This window comes from Orycteropus afer, unplaced genomic scaffold (assembly GCF_000298275.1).
Source record: "Orycteropus afer afer isolate SDZICR_OR568_19922 unplaced genomic scaffold, OryAfe1.0 scaffold00234, whole genome shotgun sequence".
NCBI classification, from domain to species: Eukaryota; Metazoa; Chordata; class Mammalia; order Tubulidentata; family Orycteropodidae; genus Orycteropus; species Orycteropus afer.
Genome location: NW_006921821.1, coordinates 2,336,543 through 2,355,845, shown reverse-complemented (window position 1 = coordinate 2,355,845; position 19,303 = coordinate 2,336,543). Strand labels below are relative to the sequence as shown.

At 37.8% G+C, this 19,303-nt stretch overlaps 1 protein-coding gene across 1 annotated transcript in view; it reads left to right on the top strand.

Moving 5' to 3' along the window:
• PTPRM (protein tyrosine phosphatase receptor type M) overlaps positions 1-19,303 on the top strand; it is a 1,084,438-nt gene that overhangs the window by 549,797 nt on the left and 515,338 nt on the right. Inside the window, exon 9 of the mRNA XM_042782070.1 lies at positions 4,019-4,128. Within this exon, the coding sequence (XP_042638004.1) occupies positions 4,019-4,128 (110 nt within the window). The remainder of the gene's footprint in view (positions 1-4,018; positions 4,129-19,303) is intronic.

Here is a 19,303-nt window from a genome sequence, read left to right as displayed (position 1 = left end):
TTTTTCCTTTTTTTTTTTAAGTCTTTCTTATGCATTGTCTAGCTTTCAATAAGGCTGTTGAAAATACCATATCTTGGGTCAGGAGCACCTTAGTCTGCAAAGTAACATCTATGTTTTTTAGCACTTTAAAGAAGTCTTCTGTAGCAGATTTGCCCAATAAAATATGTCATTTGATTTCTTGACTTTTCTTCCATGGGTGTTGATTATATATCCAAGTAAAATGAAATCCTTGACAACTTCAATATTTTCAGCTGTAAATCTTTACAGAAGTAGATTGCCTCATTTCCCTCCCACAGAGCAGCTGGTAGATTTGAACCTCCAACCTCTGTTTAGCAGCCAAATGCCTTACCCACTACACCACTAGATTCCCTTGATATTATGATATTGTTTGATAATTTCCACATTCTGTTGGATCACTTTTCTTTGGAATGGGCACAAATATCGATCCCCTTTAGTCAGTTAGGCAGGTAACTGTCTTCCAAATTTCTTGACATAGATGAATGAGTGCTTCCATCATTGCATCTATTTGTTGAACCATATCAATTGGTATTCCATCAATTCCTGTAGCCTTATTTTTTCCAATGCCTTCACTGCAACTTGGACTTTTTCCTTCAGAACAACTTTTTTTTTTTTTTTTTTTAATCATATGTGACGTGCTGAAATGGCTGATTGTCAACCAATTCATTTTGGTATAGTGACTGTGTATTCCTTCCATCTTTTGGTGCTTCTTGTGTCATTCGAAGTTTTGTTAATAGACTTCTTTAATGTTTCAACTCTAGACTTGAATTTTTTCTTTAGTTCTTTCAACTTCAAAAATTTCAAGCATGTACTTCTCTTTTAGTTTTCTAAGTCCAGGTCTGATATTTCATTATAATACTTTACTTTGTCTTCTCGAGCTGCCCTTTGAAACTTTCTCTTCAGCTCTTTTACTTCATCTTTCTTCCATTCTCTTTAGCTATTCTAACTTCAAGAGCAAGACTCAGAGTTTCTTCTAACATCTATTTTGTTTTTTTCTTTCTTTCCTGACTATTTAATTACATTTTAAATTCTTCATGTATGACATCTTTGAAACCATCCCACAACTTGTCCACTCTTTGCCCATTAGTGTTCAGTGTGTCAAATCTGTTCTTGAGATGATCTCTAAATTCAGGTGGGATATATTCAGTATTGTACTTTGACTCCTGAGATTTTATTTAATTTTCTTCAGCTTCAACTTGAACTAGCACAGGATCAATTGATGCTCTATTTCATAGTCAGCCCCTGACCTTGTTCTGATATTGACCTTCTCCATCATCTCTTTCCAGATGTGATTGATTATATTACTGTATGTTCCACCTGGTAAGATCTGCAAGTATAATTGCCATTTATGCTATTTCAAAAAAGGGAAGTTACAATGAATAAGTCATTGGTCTTATAGATTTCTACAATGAGATCTACAGTGTTGTTTCTGTTACCAAGTCCATATATTAAGACCTGGACTTAGAAAACTAAAAGAGAAGTAAACAAAGAACCATCTTCTTTGTTTCCAACTTATGTATTCCAATCACCAGTAATTATCAGTGCATCCTGATTGCAGATTTGATCAATTTCAGACTGCAGAAGTGGGTAAAAATCTTCATTTTCTTTATCCTTAGCATTGGTGGTTGGTGTATAAAGTTGAATAATAGCCATATTAACTGGTCTTCCTTGTAAGCATATGGATATTACCTTATTATTTATAGCATTGTACTTCATGTTAGATCTTGAAATGGTCTTTTTTGATGATGAATGTGATACCATTCTTCTTCAATTTGATTTTCTTGGCATAGTAGACCACATGATTGTCCAATTCACAATGACCAATATTAGTCCATTTCAGCTCACTGATGCCTAGTTTATCATTACTTATATATTCCATTTCATTTTTGACAACCTCCAATTTTCATAGATTAATAATTGCACATTCCACATTCTGATTAAGTAGAGTGCAGCTTTTCTTTCTTTTTTTTTTCCCCCTTCATTTTGAGTCATGCCACATCAGCCATTAAAGGTTTTGAAAGCTTTACACCATCCATGTCATTGTGGTCAACTTTGCTTTGAGGAGGCAGCTCTTCCCCAGACATATTTTGAATGCCTCCCAACCTGAAGGGCTCATTTTCTAGTATTATATCAAGTAGTGTTTTCTTGCTAGTCACAATGTTTTTACTACCCATTTTTTTTCGAATTACATCACTGGGTCCTTCTTCCAGTCTGTCTTAGCTTCTTCCAGTCTGTCCACCATGGGTGATCCTGCTTGTATTTGAAATACCAGTGGCATAACTTCCAGAATCACAGCAACACACAAAGCAATCACACTACAACAAACTGACAGACAAATGGTGTAACACAGATATACTAGTTTATAAATAAAGTAGACATACCCCCCCAAAATAAAAGCACCAAATTCACTGTTGTGAAGTCGGATCCAACTTATAGCGAAAGTAGACATACCAGTACATTAAATTGTGTATATTCTATTGCTTACTCAAAAACTGAATCTAAAATGATAGAAATGAGACAAATAATATTTTCAAATCATTTTAAAATATCATTTAATTTACTTGAAAGCTAATTAGAAATGTTACGTATTTTATGTTTGATAAAATTGCATCAAACATCCTCAAACCTATTAATACTATGTATTATACTAGTAATTATACCATTAATAAAAGAAATACAACAAATTTTGAAAGTACATTGTTATTTCATCTATATCATATATTAATACATTAATACTTAAATGCATCCATGATGATTTATATGTTGTTGTTGTTGTTGTTATGTGCCGTCGAGTTGGCCCCGACTCATAGCAACCCCTCCTTGGGTTCCTGAGGCAGTATCACTACAGAAGTAGGATTGCCCAACCTTCCTTCTGAGGAGTGGCTGGTGGGTTTGAACCGCCAGCCTTCTGGTTAGCAGTCAAGTGCTTTAGCCACTATGCCACCAGAGCTCCTTGATGATTTATATATCTGTCAATTATTTTCAATCTTTAAAATTTGTAATAGCACGATTTATTAAACCATTTGTTTTAAACATATTAATATAAAAATGCTATTATATTAACATTCTTGTTACACACATTCAAGAAAATTTACTAGGGAATCTATATAAAGGTGAGATTCTTGGATCATATAATATGTGCATCTTTAACTTTACTAAATAGTACCAAATTATTTTCCAAAATAGTTTTTCTAGTTTGCACTACCCCCAAGCAAACCCAAACCAAACTCACTGTCATTTAGTCGATTCCAACTCATAGCAAGCCCCCGTTGGGTTTCCGAGGTGGTAAATCTTTACAGAAGAAGATTGCCCCATCTTCCTTCCATGGAGCAGTTGGTTTCAACCGCCAACCTTTTGGTTAGCAGTCAAATGGCACTACACAACCAGAGCTCCTTTCCCACAAAGAGTGTGTGAAAATTCTTATAGTTCCAGTCCTTTTTCATTTCTTTTTGAATATTGAAAACGTTTATTGGGTAATTACTGACCTCCACCTAATTGTTTCAAATACTAAGGAAAATACAAAATTATTTTCTATATAAGGATAATGTTGTTGTTAGGTGCCGTTGAGTCAGACTCGACTCATAGTAACCCCTCTTGGATTTCTGAGGCGATATCACTACGGAAGTAGATTGCCCAATCTTCTTCTGAGGAGTGGCTGGTGGGTTTGAACCACCAGCCTTCTGTTTAGCAGTCAGGTGCCTTAGGCACTATGCTACCAGAGCTCCTAAGGAGGATATATGTTGTTGTTATGTGCTGTGGAGTCAGACCCAACTCATAGAGACCCCTCCTTGAGTTTCTGAGGCAGTATCACTACGGAAGTAAGATTGCCCCATCTTTGGATTACATATTTTTAAAAAGAAAACTGAGTGTATTTATGAACTATTAAAATCTTTTGCCTTAATGGAAGGTTAAAACTTATCAAGTCTGGAAAAATCTGCTTTGATTATTTATTTATTTTTAATTTTGGTTACTCAAATGTTCATTCCCTGTACTCTTTTAGTCCCAGGTGCTGTTCCTACTGAATCTATCCAAGGAAGTACCTTTGAAGAAAAGATATTTCTCCAGTGGCGAGAACCAACTCAAACATATGGAGTCATCACTTTATATGAGGTAGTATATATATCCATTAATAATTTAACTTTTTTATAATTATGATTACTGGATTATTTTTAAAAATGCATAATGACATAATACCTTATAAGAAGCTTAATAACTTTAATGTTAATAAAGGTATATATATAGAAACAAAAAATTTAAAAATGAGTTTTTGAATTACAGATAATTTTGGGGTGTAAATTTACAATGATATAGATGTTTCTAGTAGATTACCCAACCTTCCTTCTGAGGAGTGGCTGGTGGGTTTGAACTGCCAGCCTTCTGGATAGCAGTCGCCTTAGGTACTACACCACCAGAGCATAAGATAAAATAATCACTTTTATTAAAAACAATTAAGTATTTTGAAAAGGAGGCAACTGCAGAGACCTGTCTTTGCTTAGCTGTGAAATATTAAAATAGTAAACTCCTGAATAGTAAAAAAAGTAAACTCCTGAATTATAAAAGAACACTGATTAGCAAACTCAGTAAAAATTGTCTCAAGAATAACAATGCGTCTTTTAGTCTCTAAAGTCTAAAGCAAAACATCCTTTAGACTTCTTTGACATAGTTTTACCTACTGAGGCATATCAGATGTTTGAATGATAGATACCAGAGAAGAATTTGATGAATTTTTCAGGGAAAAAAATAGCAGTAGCAGGGGTAACAGTCATCATCACATCTATATGAGCATCATTTCACTATGCCTATTGTCATAGAAACAAGCAGGTGCATTTTTTTAAGTTAGCATTTATTTGAATGCAAATTCCACAAAATTATATGTTGTTAGGTTTCTAAAAATCACAGCAATTCCTCATATGGAACCTGCACTTGAATACGTTTCAAAACTACTGACAAAAGCCCGAACAGATTAAGCTGTCAGAGCACTAATCACCAGTAATCCCCTCCCTGACCTGACTGGCCTCACATTTGTGTTTCCTTATAGCTTTTGAAAATTGGCATTGAAATGCAAAAGAAAAAATTTTAATTGGAAGCTAAACGAAGTAAGATAAAAGAAAAAAAAGTTGATTTCAATGTTAAGTTATTGATGCTGTTCATTGGCTTCTTTGTTGTAAAAGAAGAGGATGTTATAAAAATTCATGGCTCAGCTCTTATAGAGCTAAATTTTATAATCAAATCAACAAGTTCATTTTCCCCCCTCAATTATCATAATCTTTTAGTTAATATCTTTGTCCCCATGACATTTTCAGATCTCACTTTCAGAAACTCTTGCTTAAGAATATCAGGACTTTTTACTAGTAAAGATACAGTGTTTGAAACCAAAGTTAACTTCCTAGGAAAAACTTACCAGTCCGAAAAGCCACATGTAGATATCTAGTCAGACAGAAAACAATAGCCAGATTTTTCTTTCTGCTCCCACTGCACATTCATCTTTGTGTAATAAGTAACTTTAACATGAAAACAATGGGAATAAAATCACAAAAAAAAGCCCATTAATCTTTCTGCCTTTAGCAGCCAGATCCCCCAGTTGAACACGATCTCAATGCTAGCACAATGAGGAAGTGTGCAGTAATCATAAATGAGGACATTAAAATCAGATATATGTGAGGAGAACAGCTTGGTTCATTTTTCTAGGCACCAGAAGGGAATATGTCAAGTATGTCAGTCAGGCTTAAGTGATTAAACATGAAATTTCTGGCGACCAAATCTTTCTCTCTCTTGCCTCATCTAGAAGTAAGAAGGAAGGAAGTTCTCAGGTTCCTCAAGACAGGGTTTAGATGGAGTCTCAGGAGAGAGCTTTTCTTCCCACAACACTGATCTGCATGGGTGACTCACTCATCCTCTCCCAGGGACCATGATTTGCAGTTTCCTACTAGAAGTTGGACATGGAAAAATGACTCGGTCCCTCCCTGGAAGAGGTCTGTGTTGTGTGGGACAAACATCATGCTAAGGAAGCAGGGACCATAGAAACGGTGTGTCTGTCATGGGAAACATATTTTAGTATAGATAAAAACTAAAATGTGAGGTAAATAATCATGGTTGAAAAAAAGTTTAGTGATAAAGTCTAGGGAAAGTGGGGCAACTGTATACTTTCTGAAGGAGAGAAAAAAAATCAGATTGAATGTTGCAGACATTATAAATAAATATATTATAGGTTCATATTATAATCAGTTTCTCTTTTTGAAGGTTACCAGCAGTAGAAGGAGAAAGGAAGATAAATCACTAACTAGTGTGTAGATACTTTGTGAAGGGAAAGGCAATATGCAGTACATGGAAGTTCAACACAAAGTGATCAAGGCAGACAGTGGACTAGCGCCATATTTAAAGGCAACAAAAGTAAATATTATTACATACACAATCCTGCAAGAACAGTAATAGCAGCAGTCTATAAGTGGATACATAGATAGACTAGACATACAAGCTACAAGCTACTGCTGGTAACCTTAAAATGTTTCTTTCTGTATGTAAACCTTTTCTTGACTTTTTACAATAGTGGTCTCATACAATAATTTTCCTTTTGTGACTAACTAATATCACTTAGCAAAATGCCCATAGGGTTTTCAATGGTTGATTTTTCAGAAGTAGATCACTAGGTCTGTGCATTTGTGAGTATCAATGTGCCTTTGAGCAGATTGAACCTTCAACCCTTTGGTTAATAACTGAGCACATGTACCATTTGTACATGGGGGGAAGGCGAATGGAACTACACTCATGAATATATATAGATTTGACAGAGGATATTTCTACATACGTATTTATACTCAAACCAAATTCACTGCTGTGGAGTCAGTACCGACTCACAGTTACCCCTCCTTGGGTTTCTGAGGCAGTGTCTCTACAGAATTAGTTTGGCAGTCTTCCTTCTGAGGAGTGGCTGGTGGGTTTGAACATCCAGCCTTCTGGTTAACAGTCAGATGACTCAGGCATTACAACACGTTCTGCAAATATATCAATGAGAATAGTAGAGTTTACAGAGGGCAGAGTTATGAAAACTTCTTACCATAGCCATACGCTTTAAGGAAATGAGTCATTGGGCCTGGGGACTCAGGATCATAGTCCCAGGGTTTATCAAAGTCAATTAGCACAACATGGTCCACTAAGACAGTGTTCTACATCCTACTTTTATAAGTAGCAACTGGCGTCTTAAAAGCTTGTGAGCAGCCACCTAAGGTTCAGTTATTGGTCTCTCCCTGTCTGGAGCAAAGAAGAGTGAAGGAAATCAAAGGCACATGGAAACAATTAGTCCAAATAACTAATGGACCACACAAAAAAGTCCCAGCCTCCAGAACCCTGAGACAAGAAGAACTTCATGGTACCATCTACCATGCCAAATTCATAAGGATTTTAGTGGCCAATTTTTTTTTCCCAGAAAAGGAATTACATGAAGAAGAACACAGCATCAGGATTGGAGAAAGGCTCATTAACACTCTGCTGTATGCAGATGATGAAACCTTGCTTGCTGAAAGTGAAGAGGACTTGAGGCACTTAATGATGAAGATCAAAGACTACATTATTCAGTGTGGATTAAACATCAACATAAAAAAACAAAAATCCTCACAACTGGACTATCAGCACATCATGATAAATGGAGAAAAGTTTGAAGTTGTCAGGGATTCCATTTCACTTGGACTCACAATCAATACCCATAGGAACAGCAGTAAGGAAATCAGAGAACATATTGCACTGGGCAAATCTGCTGCAAAAGACCTCTTTAAAGTGTTAGAGCATAGACATCTGTTTGAAGACTAAGGTCTGCCTGACCCAAGCCATTGTCTTTTCAGTACTTTTATATGCATGTGAAAGCTGAACAATGAATAAAGAAGACTGAAAAAGAATTGATGCATTTCAGGTATAGTGTTGGCAAAAAATATTGTACCGTGAATTGACAGAAGAATAAACAAATCTGTCTTGGAAGGGATACAACCTGAATGCTCCTTAGAAGTGAGAATGGCCAGACTTTGTGTCACGTACTTTGGTCATGTTGTCAGAAGGGACCAGTCCCTGGACAAGGATATGCTTGATGAAGAGAGGGTCAGTGGGAATGGGGAAGACTCTCTATGAAATGGATTGACAATGGCTGCAATGATGGGCTCAAGCATAGCGAAGATTATGAGGATGGTGCAGGATCAGGCAGTTTTCTTCTGCTGTATATAGGGTCACTATGAATCAGAGTCAAGTCAGTGGCATCTAACAACAACAACCACCACTGCCAGCTGCTCTGAATGGTATCACAATAGGAGATCCTGGATAAGGTGGGAGAAAAATGTAGAATAAAAAAAAGGCTTATTGTTGAATGGCAAACCAATTTGCTCTGTAAACTTTTACCCATATCACAGTTAAATAAATAAATAATAAAGACCAGGCTTACAGGTCTGATAGAGACCTGTGGAACCCCCAAAGCTATGCATGGCCCTTAGACACACTTGAAGCCTGGAAGTGACTTCTCTTTGGCTCAACTTTCAGCCAAATAGACAGGCCTATAAGGTGAACAGTAATACCACTGAGGTATGCATTCCTTAGAACAGTCAACCATAGGAAATCAAAAGGGCAGCATTGTTCGGGGATAAAGCTCAGAAGCAAGAAGGGATAGGAAAGAAGGATGAATGGAAAAGGTAAACATAATGAGTAAGTGGGAAGGCTGCTTTTACTTTGTGGGATTGCCACCAATGTCACAAAACAAAATGTGCATGGATTTTTGAGTAGAAAACCAATTTCTGTGTAAACTTTCACCCAAATCACAATGAATGTTTTTTAAAAAAGACCAGTAGTGCACAGTTCCACTCTGACACACATAGGTCACCATGAGTTGGAATGGACTTGAGAACAACTGGTTTGGTTGCTTATGTTCCATCCACAGTGTTCTCAAAACTTGCCGTTCCTTTCTGTTCTCCCCATCTTTGTCCTAACTGTAGCCCTTCTCATCCTTACCTTCTTACTTCCTGTATTTAAATTTATCAGAATTATCTTTCCAAAATCAAGGTCTGATCATTATAAATCATAAATTAAAAAAAAATAAAACAGAGCAGTCTGTTGCCTCCAATTCAATTCCATCTCATAGTGACCCTGTAGAGCAGCATGACAGAATAGACATACTTCATAAGGTTTCCAAGGCTAGAATCGTTACAGAAGTAGATTGCCACAACTTTTTCCTTTGGAGTGACTGGTGGGTCCAAACCACTGACTTTTCTGTTAGCAGCTTAACCACTGCACCACCAGGGATCCTTCCTAAATAGATACCTAATATCTTTCATTTTCTTGAAATATAAATGTAGTACTTGATTTTTGTAAGAATATTTTAAAAATAGAAAGTATTCATAATAAAATAATCTTGTTTCATAGTTTTTATCATTAACTACTGGATACATGTCTTTCCAAATTTTATAATGTATATATTATAGTGAAAACTCATTTATTAATACAGATGGATAAAATTTAATAATTATTAGCAAAGCTAGCATTTTATTATAAGAATAATATGCCATGTTAAGATGCCTCCCCTCACATAATACAAAAATAAATAACAAATAGATTCATGATCTAAGCACAAACATCTAACATACAAAAATGCAATAAGAAAAAGATAGATATTTTTGTAATCTTCTTTTTGTAATCTTGACATAAAATCCAAAAGTCATTTTTTAAAAGGTTGACACATTTGAATATATTAAAATTTAAACTTTTAAATGTTCAAAGATACCGCAAAGAAAGTTTAAATATAAACAGAAGATAAGATATAGTGAAATTATTTTTGACATTTAGATCAGTCAAAGATTTGCTGTAGAGACTTGCTACAGATTTGCTACAGAGATTAATAAGAAATAGATAGACTATCAAAACAACCCATTTGATAAAATGGCCAAAGATTAAGAAAAGACAACTCAATGGAAAAAAAAAAAATCTAAATGTTATATCAGCATATGAAAAGAAACCTGATCAACCTTACTGATGATTGAAGAAATGTTATAAAAGAAGTCTGTAAAAAGTTTGAATTTGTGGAATCTCAAGTGTTGAGCAGGGATGTAGGGAAGTGTGTACACATTGACTGTTGGTGTTGTTAGGTGCTATCGAGTCATCTCTGACTCATAGCAACACTATATACAGCAGAACAAAACACTGCCCAGTCCTGTGCCAGCTCCACTGTCCCTGCTATATCTAAGCCCATCGGTGTAGCCACTGTGTCAATCCATCTTGTTGAGACCCTTCCCCTCTTTCACTGACCTTCCACTTTACCAAGCATGATATCTTTCTCCAGAGAATGGTCTCTTGTGACAACGTGACCAAAGTAGGTGAGGTGAAGTCTGGCCATTCTTGCTTTCAAGGAGCATTCCAGCTGCACTTCTTCCAGGACAGATTTGTTAGTTCTTTTAGCAGTCCATGGTACTTTCTGCATTCTTCACCAGCAATACAACAGCATCAGTTCTTCTTCAGTCTTCCTTATTCCTTGTCCAGCTCTCACATTTCTTTGAGGCAATTGGAAATACCATGGTTTGTGTCAGGCACAACTTAGTCCTCAAGGAGACATCTTTGCTGTTCAGCACTTGAAAGATTTTGCAGCCGATTTGCCCAGTGCTATACTTCATCTGATACCTTGACTGCTGTTTCCATTAGTGTTGATTGTAGAACCAAGTAATAAGAAGTCTTTGACAACTTCAATCTTTTCTCCATGTATTGTGATGCTGTTTATTGGACCAGTTGTAAGGCTTTTTGTTCTCTTTATATTGAGGTATAATCCATACTGCAGATTGTATTCTTCAGTCTTCATCAGTAAGTGTTTCAAGTCATCTTCATTCTCAGCAAGCAAAGCTGTGTTGTCAGTGTATCTCAGGTTGTTCATGATCTCACCTCCCATTCTGATGCCACGTTCTTCTTCATGTAGTCCAGCTTCTTGGATTATTTGCTCAGTGTAGAGATTGAATAAGTATGGTGAAAGGATATAACCCTGACATACTCCTTTCTTGATTTTAAACCATGAAGTGTCCCCTTGTTCTGTTCAAACAGAAGCCTCCTGATCTGTGCACAGTTTCCTCATGAGTACAATTAAGTGTTCTGGAATTCTCATTCTTCTCAATGTTATCCACAATTTGCTATGATCCACACAATCAAATGCTTTTGCACAATCAATAAAACACAAGTAAACATCTTTGTGGTATTCTTTGTTTTGAGCCAAGATCTGTCTGACATCAGCAATGATATCCCTCATTCCACGTCCTCTTCTGAATCCAGCCTGCACTCTAGAAGTTCTGTCAATATACTGCTGCAACCATTTTTTTAAAATTATCTTCAGTAAGATTTTACTTGCATGAAATATTAATGATATTGTTCTATAATTTCCACATTCTGTGGGATCACTTTTCTTTGGAATGGATACATATGTGGATCTCTTCCAGTCAGTTTGCCAAGTAGCTGTCTTCCAAATCTCCTGGAGCCTCCAGCACAGCATCCATTTCTTGAAACATCTCAGTGGGTATCCCCTCAATTCCTGGAGCCTTGTTTTTCACCAGTTCCTTCAGTGCAGCTTCAACTTCTTCCTTCAGTACCATTGGTTCTTGATCATATGCTACCTCCTGAAATGGATGAATATCGACCAATTCTTTTTGGTACAGTGACTGTGTATTCCTTCCATCTTCTTTTGATACTTCCTGCATCATTCAATGTTTTGCCCATAGAATCTTTCAGTATTGCAACTCAAGCTTTAAATTTTTTCTTCAGTTCTTTCAGCTTGAGAAATGCTGAACATGTTCCTCCCTTTTGGTTTTCTAATTCCAGGTCTTTGCACATTCTATTATAATAATTGATGTTGCCTTCTTGAGCTGCTCTTTGAAATCGTCTGTTCAGTTCTTTTATCTTTTCATTTCTTCTATTTACTTTAGCTACTCTCCATTCAAGGGCAAGTTTCAGAGTCTCTTCTACATACATTTTGGTCATTTCTTCCTTTCCTGTCTTTTTAATGACCTTTTGCTTACTTCATGGATGATGCTCTTGATGTCATCCCACAATTCATCTGGTTTTCAGTCATTGGTGCTTAGTGCATCAAATCTATTTTTAAGATGGTCTCTAAATTCAGGAGGGATATATTCAAGGTCATAGTTTTGTTTGTGGACTTGTTTTAATTGTCTTCAACTTCAAGTTGAACTTTCATATGAGTCTTTAATGGTCTCTGCCACAATCAGCTTCTGGCCTTGTTTTGACTGAAGATATTGAGCTTTTTCATCACCTCTTGCCACAGATGTAGTCAGTCTGATTCCTGTGCACTCTGTTTACTCCATCTGGTGAAGTCCATGTGTATAGCTGCCAGTTTGTATTGTTGAAAACAGTCATTTGCAATGAATATGTCATTGGTCTTGCAAAATTCTATCATGTGATCTCCAGCATCATTTCTATCACCAAGGCCAAATTTTCCAACTACCAGTTATTCTTCTTTGTTTTCAACTTTTGCATTCCAATCATCAGTGATAGTCAGCACATATTGGTTGCATGTTTGGTCAGTTTCAGACTGCAGAAGTTGGTAGAAATCTTCAATTTCCTTATATTTGGCTTTGGTGGTTGGTGTGTAAATTTGAATAATAGTAGTATTAACTAGCTTTCCTTGTAGGCAATGGATATTATCCTATCACTGACAGCACTGTACTCAGGATAAATCTTGCAACATTCTTTGTGATGATGAATGCTGCACCATTCCTCTTCAATTTGTCATTGCCAGCATAGTAGATCATATGGCTGTCTGATTAAAAATGGCCCAAACTGGTCCATTTCAGCTTACGAATGCCGAGGATATCAATCTTTATGCATTCCACTTCATTTTTGACAACTTTCAGTTTTCTTAGATTCATACATTCCACATTCCTATTATTAATGGATGTTTGCATTTGTTCCTCCTCATTTTGAGTTATGCCACATCGGCAAATGGAAATCCCAAAAGCTTTACTTTATCCATATAATTAAGGGCAGTTCTACTCTGATGATGCAGCTCTTTCCCTGTCATATTTGAGTGCCTTCCAACCTGAGGGGCTCGTCTTCTGGTGCTGTATCGGACAATATTTCAGGGCTATTCATAAAGTTGTCCAGTAATGTATCAGACTGAGTTTCTCTGCTATTCATAAGGTTTTCCCTGGCCAATTTTTTGAGAAATGAATGGCTTCTTCCTTTTTCCATGTCTGTCTTAGTCCTGAGGCTCTGCTGAAACCTGTCTACCATGCTGGTGTTTGAAACACTGGTGGTACAGCTTCCAGCCTCACAGCAACACACAAGCCACCATAGTAAGACAAAGTGACAGATTAGTCTCCCTTAGCTGTTCCAAACCTCTCCATCCACTTCCTGGCCTTCCCCTCCCTGTTCCAGCCATCAGCCCTGGCTTCTTTCTGCTGCTTCCTGCCTCACGTGGGGTCTCTCCCTCCCCTTACCTGTATTGGGCCATAGGCCCTGGCTGCTTCTTGCTGCTTCCTGCCTCGGGTGGGGTCTCTTCCTCCCCTTACCTGTATTGTGCCATTGCACCTGGCTTTTTCCAGCTGCTTTCTGCATTGGGTGCATTCTCCCCCTCCCCTTACCCTGCATCAGGCCATCGGCCCTGGCTTCTTCCTGCTATTGATGGAAACATAATTTTGTCACTTGATAGGCAGTTTGGGAGCACCTGTCAAAATTTCAACATTGCATGTGAAAGCTACTTCTAAAAGTTTATCAGTCAGTAATACTCCCAGAGTTTCAGTGTAGGTTTAGTAGTAGAATTCTCACCCCTTGGTGGAAAATTGTGATTTGATTCCCAACACATCACCTCCCATCTGTCAGTGGAGACTTGTATGTTGCTATGATGCCAAAAAGTTTTCAGCAGAGTGTCTAGACTAAGAGTAAGAAGAAAAGCCTGGTGGTCTACTTCCAAAAATCAGCCAATGAAAACCCGTGTATAACAGTAGTTTAGTGCAGGACTGGACACCTTTCATTCCATTTTCCATGTAGTCACCATGACCTAGGATCGGACCTAACTACAGTTAACAACAATACTCCCAAATGTGCGGGAAAATATGTTGAAGTATTTTCATTATACCTCACTAATTTTTTTTTTTTTGAAATCTGTTAAGAGACAGAGTTCAATTGGACTTCCTTGTTTTCCCTATTCTTACAAGTTTTCCTCCTTTGACAGAATACATTCTTACCACTTGTTCTATCATTCATTTTAGTAGAAAATATTTGTGTTTTCCTTCTCTGACAAGTTTCCACCTTATATGCATTCTGACTTTTACAGATTGTACTCTCTATCTCTCAGCTGCCTAGTGTATAAACTCCAGTAACACATCAGTAACTTTTTTTTTTTTTTTTTTTAACATTTAGTTTGTATGTAAGGCATTGGAAGAAGACAAAAGTGTAAAGGTACTGTCTTATCTACTAGAAGTAACAACCCTATGAGCAACTTAGTAGGAATCCAATACTAAATTCAGACACTCAGAATTTAATGTGTAAACCCATTGCTATTGAGTCAGATCTGACTCATAGCAACCACTCCTTGGGTTTCCAAGGCAGTATCAGTATGAAAGTAGATTGCCCAGCCTTCCTTCCGAGGAGTGGCTGGTGGGTTTGAACTGCCAGCCTTCTGGTTAGCAGTCAAATGCCTTAGGCTCTATGCTACCAGAGCTCCCTTAATGTGTAAGTACAATATAAAAGCCAGTTTTGCTTGAGCAAAAGGAGCTCTGATGGTGCAGTGCTCAAAATATTCAGCTATTAACCAAAACGTCAGTGGTGTGAACCCACTCACTAGTCTGTGGGAAAAAGATGAGGCATTTTACTTCTGTAAAGATTTTCAACCTTGGAAACCCTGTGAGACAGTCATACTGTGTCCTATGGGGTCACCATGAGATGGAATCAACATGATGGCAGTGGGTTTGGTTTCTCTGGTAGCTTAACCTTCCTTCCGAGGAGTGGCTAGTGGGTTTGAACTGCCAGCCGTCTGGTTAGTAGTCAAGTGCCTTAGCCACTATGCTACCAGAGCTCCCCTGGTAGCTTAAGCACATAGTAAAGTAGAATAGTCAACTGATTGAAGCATTGACGAGTCAAGAGTTGAAGACCCTTCCAGATTCTGATCCTGTATAACTGAGTGCCATTAATCACTATTAACTGAAATACGTTTTGATGTAGACAGAATTAGAATGTAGAGGCCATGTTAACTTTTATTTCAATATTCTTTGCCTTCTTTGGTATGATCCCAGTTTATATTTATCCCTTGATCTCCGATTATTTTTCTTCTGGAACTGACTCATCTATATGGATTTTTTTTTCCCCCAAGAATATTCTGAACAACCACATCACTCCACTTTTGCTTATATTCTTCTTTCCTTCTCACGCCCTTCATATAGGATTTCTGCTTCTCTTTCAGTTTTTCATTCAAATACTATACTTTTCCTGAAATATCCTGGGTCCTTTCCTCCCCAGAAATTAAATTTAATTATTCACTCCTTTGTGCTTACAGACTAAATTGGTTAGCCCCAGCATTGCAGACAATTTACATTCCCCACAAGTTTTCTCTCAAGGCCAAAGATTGCATTTTACTCCATTTTGGTTCTCTATGAATCTCTTAGTTTAGAATTAGAGTCTTTGAAGCCAAAGATAATTTTAGAATATTTCAGGCTCTTACCTGAAACCTTCAGGCACCTCTTTTAAGTGCTGAAGAGCAAAGATGTCTCCTTGAGGACTAAAATGTGCCTGACACAGCTATGGTATTTTCAGTTGCCTCATATGCATGTGAAAGCTGGACAATTAATAAGGAAGACCGAAGAAGAACTAATGCTTTTGAGCTGTGGTGCTGGCAAAGAATGCTGCAAGTTCCGTGGACTAAAAAAAAAATAGAACTAACAGGTCTATGCTGGAGGAAGTGCAGCCGGAATGCTCCTTGGAGGCAAAAATGGCCAGACTTCGTCTCACATACCTTGGTCATGTTGTCAAAAGGGACCATTCCAGGGAGAAGGATTTCATGCTAGGTAAGGTGGAAGGTTGATGAAAGAGGGGAAGGCTCTCAATGAGATGGATTGACACAGTGACAACACTGTTGGGCTCAAGTATATTAAGAATCATGGAGCTGGTTCAGCACCGGGCTGTATTTCGTTCTGCTGTGCGTAGAGTCACTATGAGTTAGAGATGACTCGACAGCACCTAACAACAACAACAACCTGAAACTTGGCAATAATCCAGCATAAGCATCTGTTTATTCTACCTCATCTGATCTAACCCCCACACACTGTCTTTCTGTCAGTTTACTTGCTTGCTTGTTTGACTTGGGCATCCAATAAAATTGCCTAGACCAAACACTGCAACATCTTATAGACTATCTCACTGCCATCAAGTGGACTCCAACTCATAGTGAACCCCACTGGGTTTCCAAGGCTATAAATCTTTATGAAAGCCGATTGCCCCATCTTTCTTCCACAGAACATCTGGTAGGTTTGAACCATCAACTTTTTATTTAGAGACCAAATGCTTTAACCTCTATACTACCAGAGCTCCTTATTCTTGTAGAAGCTCTATTAAAATTTCCTCAACTCTCAGCTTTGATATAGTGCAAAGCTAAGAACAGTCCCAAACTTTCTGGGAGTTTCCTACTGCTGTTTCCTCTGCCTAGTACTCAGTAAACCAAACTCCAAACTTATTATTGTTGAATTGATTCTGACTCACAGCAATCCCCATTGGATTCTCAAGGCTCTAAATCTTTACAGAAGCAGGCCACCTCATCTTTCTTCCACAGAGCAGCTGGTAGATTTGAACTCCAGCCTTTAGGAGCAGCCAAATGCTTTAACCACTACCACCACCAGAGCTCCTCAATAGGCACTTAATAAACATATACTGAATGAGCAAATGAAAAAAATCAAGGCCAAAAGGATGTGTTTCATCTGGGCTTGAGCATAGAGACATATTTTGGTGCCCAGGAGAAGTACTGCTTAGGTCAACAAATGTTTACTAAGTCTCAACTCTGGGGAAGGCAGTAGAATAATAGAGTTAGATTGCCCCTATTCCCATGGAGCTTTTTTTATTCCTTGTATTTCATCCCCAAAGGCTCTGTGAATGGCCTTTTGAGGGGAGTCCGTGAACTTTCTGAAATTTTGTGTATACATATGTGTACAATATATTTGCTTGGGGTGGAAGAGAAGATTGGTAATTTTTAGGGGGACATGAATATGGGGGTATGTGTACTTTTAAGGGTGGGAGAGTGAAGATTTTTTTTTTTTAATCAGATTTTTAAAGGGCTATGATCAAAAGAAACTTACAAACCCCTAGTCTAGCTTTTCCTACAGCTATGTAACTATTAGCAAGAACCAACCCATTATTAGCCCCAAAGTGCCAGCAAGTACTTTAATAAAGCGTTTGTTCTGTAGTCTGTGCTGGGGAAGCAGAGATCCCACGTGCTATGGCTTTGAGTATTTATATGAACACAATGCATATACCTGGTCTCCCCAGGTGTCTTTGTAGAAAAATATACACTGAGCACCAAATATTTACTGATCGTAATGGAATCTGATAGAATAAGCCATCAGTCACTCCTCAGGAAGGAGAAACATTCCAATTTCTTTGAAAGATTTAAATCATGATTTAAGACTAAACAAAATTTTGACAGTACACTACATGATTTATTGCCAAATGAATTGTGTGAACACAATGACAACAGTAGGCATTCGGCAAATCTAGCAAGGGATGAGCCAGACTTTGTAAGGTTTATAGATAGCAAAATTGAAAATTTGACTTAAAGGATGGAGGGACCCTTGTTTTTTCATCCCAACCTAACCTCAACCCTAAGCAGCATCTTTTAAAGTATTTAATTCTTGAAACATTCTCTTTCTTTTTTGTTTTTCTTTTGGTTTCTGTTACAGCTCTGTACTCCTGCCTTTTTCCTGCTTCTCTGGCTACTTGGCTGATTTCTCTAACCAATATCAAATATCCATGATCCTCACTCAAAGTGTGGTACTAGGCCACTTTGTCTTTCTGCCTAAATCTCTTTCTGAGAGATCACTTCCATTTCTAGTGAGAATATTTATTGAACGCTAGTCATTCTCAGATCTTTATATCCCATCCAAACCTTTCTCAAATTCCAGGTTTATCTCATACATGGCTGTTTTACCAAAAAAAAAGAAAAAGAAAAAAAAAAAAAAAAACTAACTGCCATTGAGTCAATTCTGACTCATAGGACCCCCATTGGGTTTCAGAAGTAGGTAAATCTTTACAGAAGTAGATTGCCCCATCTTCCTTCCATGAAGTGGCTAGTGGGTTTGAACTGACAACCTTGTGGTGAGCAGTCAAATGCCTTAGGCACTATGCCACCAGAGCTCCTAGACATCTCAAACTTGACGTGTACAAAGGTGAACTCTTACTGTGTCCTCATCCGGTTTCAATTTGTGGGGAACTATCTTTTGCACAGGAGCTCTGGTAGCCTAGTGCCTAAGGCAGTTGACTGCTAACCAGAAGGCTGGCGGTTCAAACCCACCAGCCACTCCTCGGAAGGAAGGATGGGCAATCCTACTTCCATAATGATACTGCCTTGGAAACCCAAAGAAGGGTCACTCTGAGTCGGGGCTGACTTCACAGCAAATAACAACAACAACAACAACATCTTGTGCACAAGCCCAAAGCATGAAGTCTGTGTATCTTCCTTTCCTCACATTCAATCCATCATCAGATTCTATTCAGTATGTCTCTAAAATATGGCAATAATTTTATTGCTGTCTCCACTGCCCTTTCGTTGGTCCAGCCCACTATTTCTTCTCACCTATACAATAGCACTAGATCCTGGATTCCTCCAGTACTTTTTTGTCATCCCTATACTACCTTCCACTCCACTTCTAGCTTGATCAGTTTGCCACTGGGCTGCTAAAGTGATCTTTTGATAAAGGAAATCAGGTAATTTTATTTTCACAGTGAAAAATTTCAAAGGCCCACCATTGTACATATGTAAACTCCTTATCTTGGAGCATAGAGCCCTTTATGCACAGCTCCTGCCCCACTCCTCAGCCCCACCAGGGACCATTCTAACCTCATTTACTAGGTTCCAGCCACATGGTTGCCTTTCTGTTCATTAACTGTGCACACACCTTCCTACTTCATGGCTTCACTTCATGCCATTTTCCCTGCCTGGAATGTTCTTCCCAAAACTCTTACCATGATTAGCTCCTTCACAAAGTTCAAGTCTCCCTAGTTTAATTGACAACCCTTCTTGAGTGCCCTTCCTCAACTGTTCTGAATGTTTACATATGTATGTACCCCT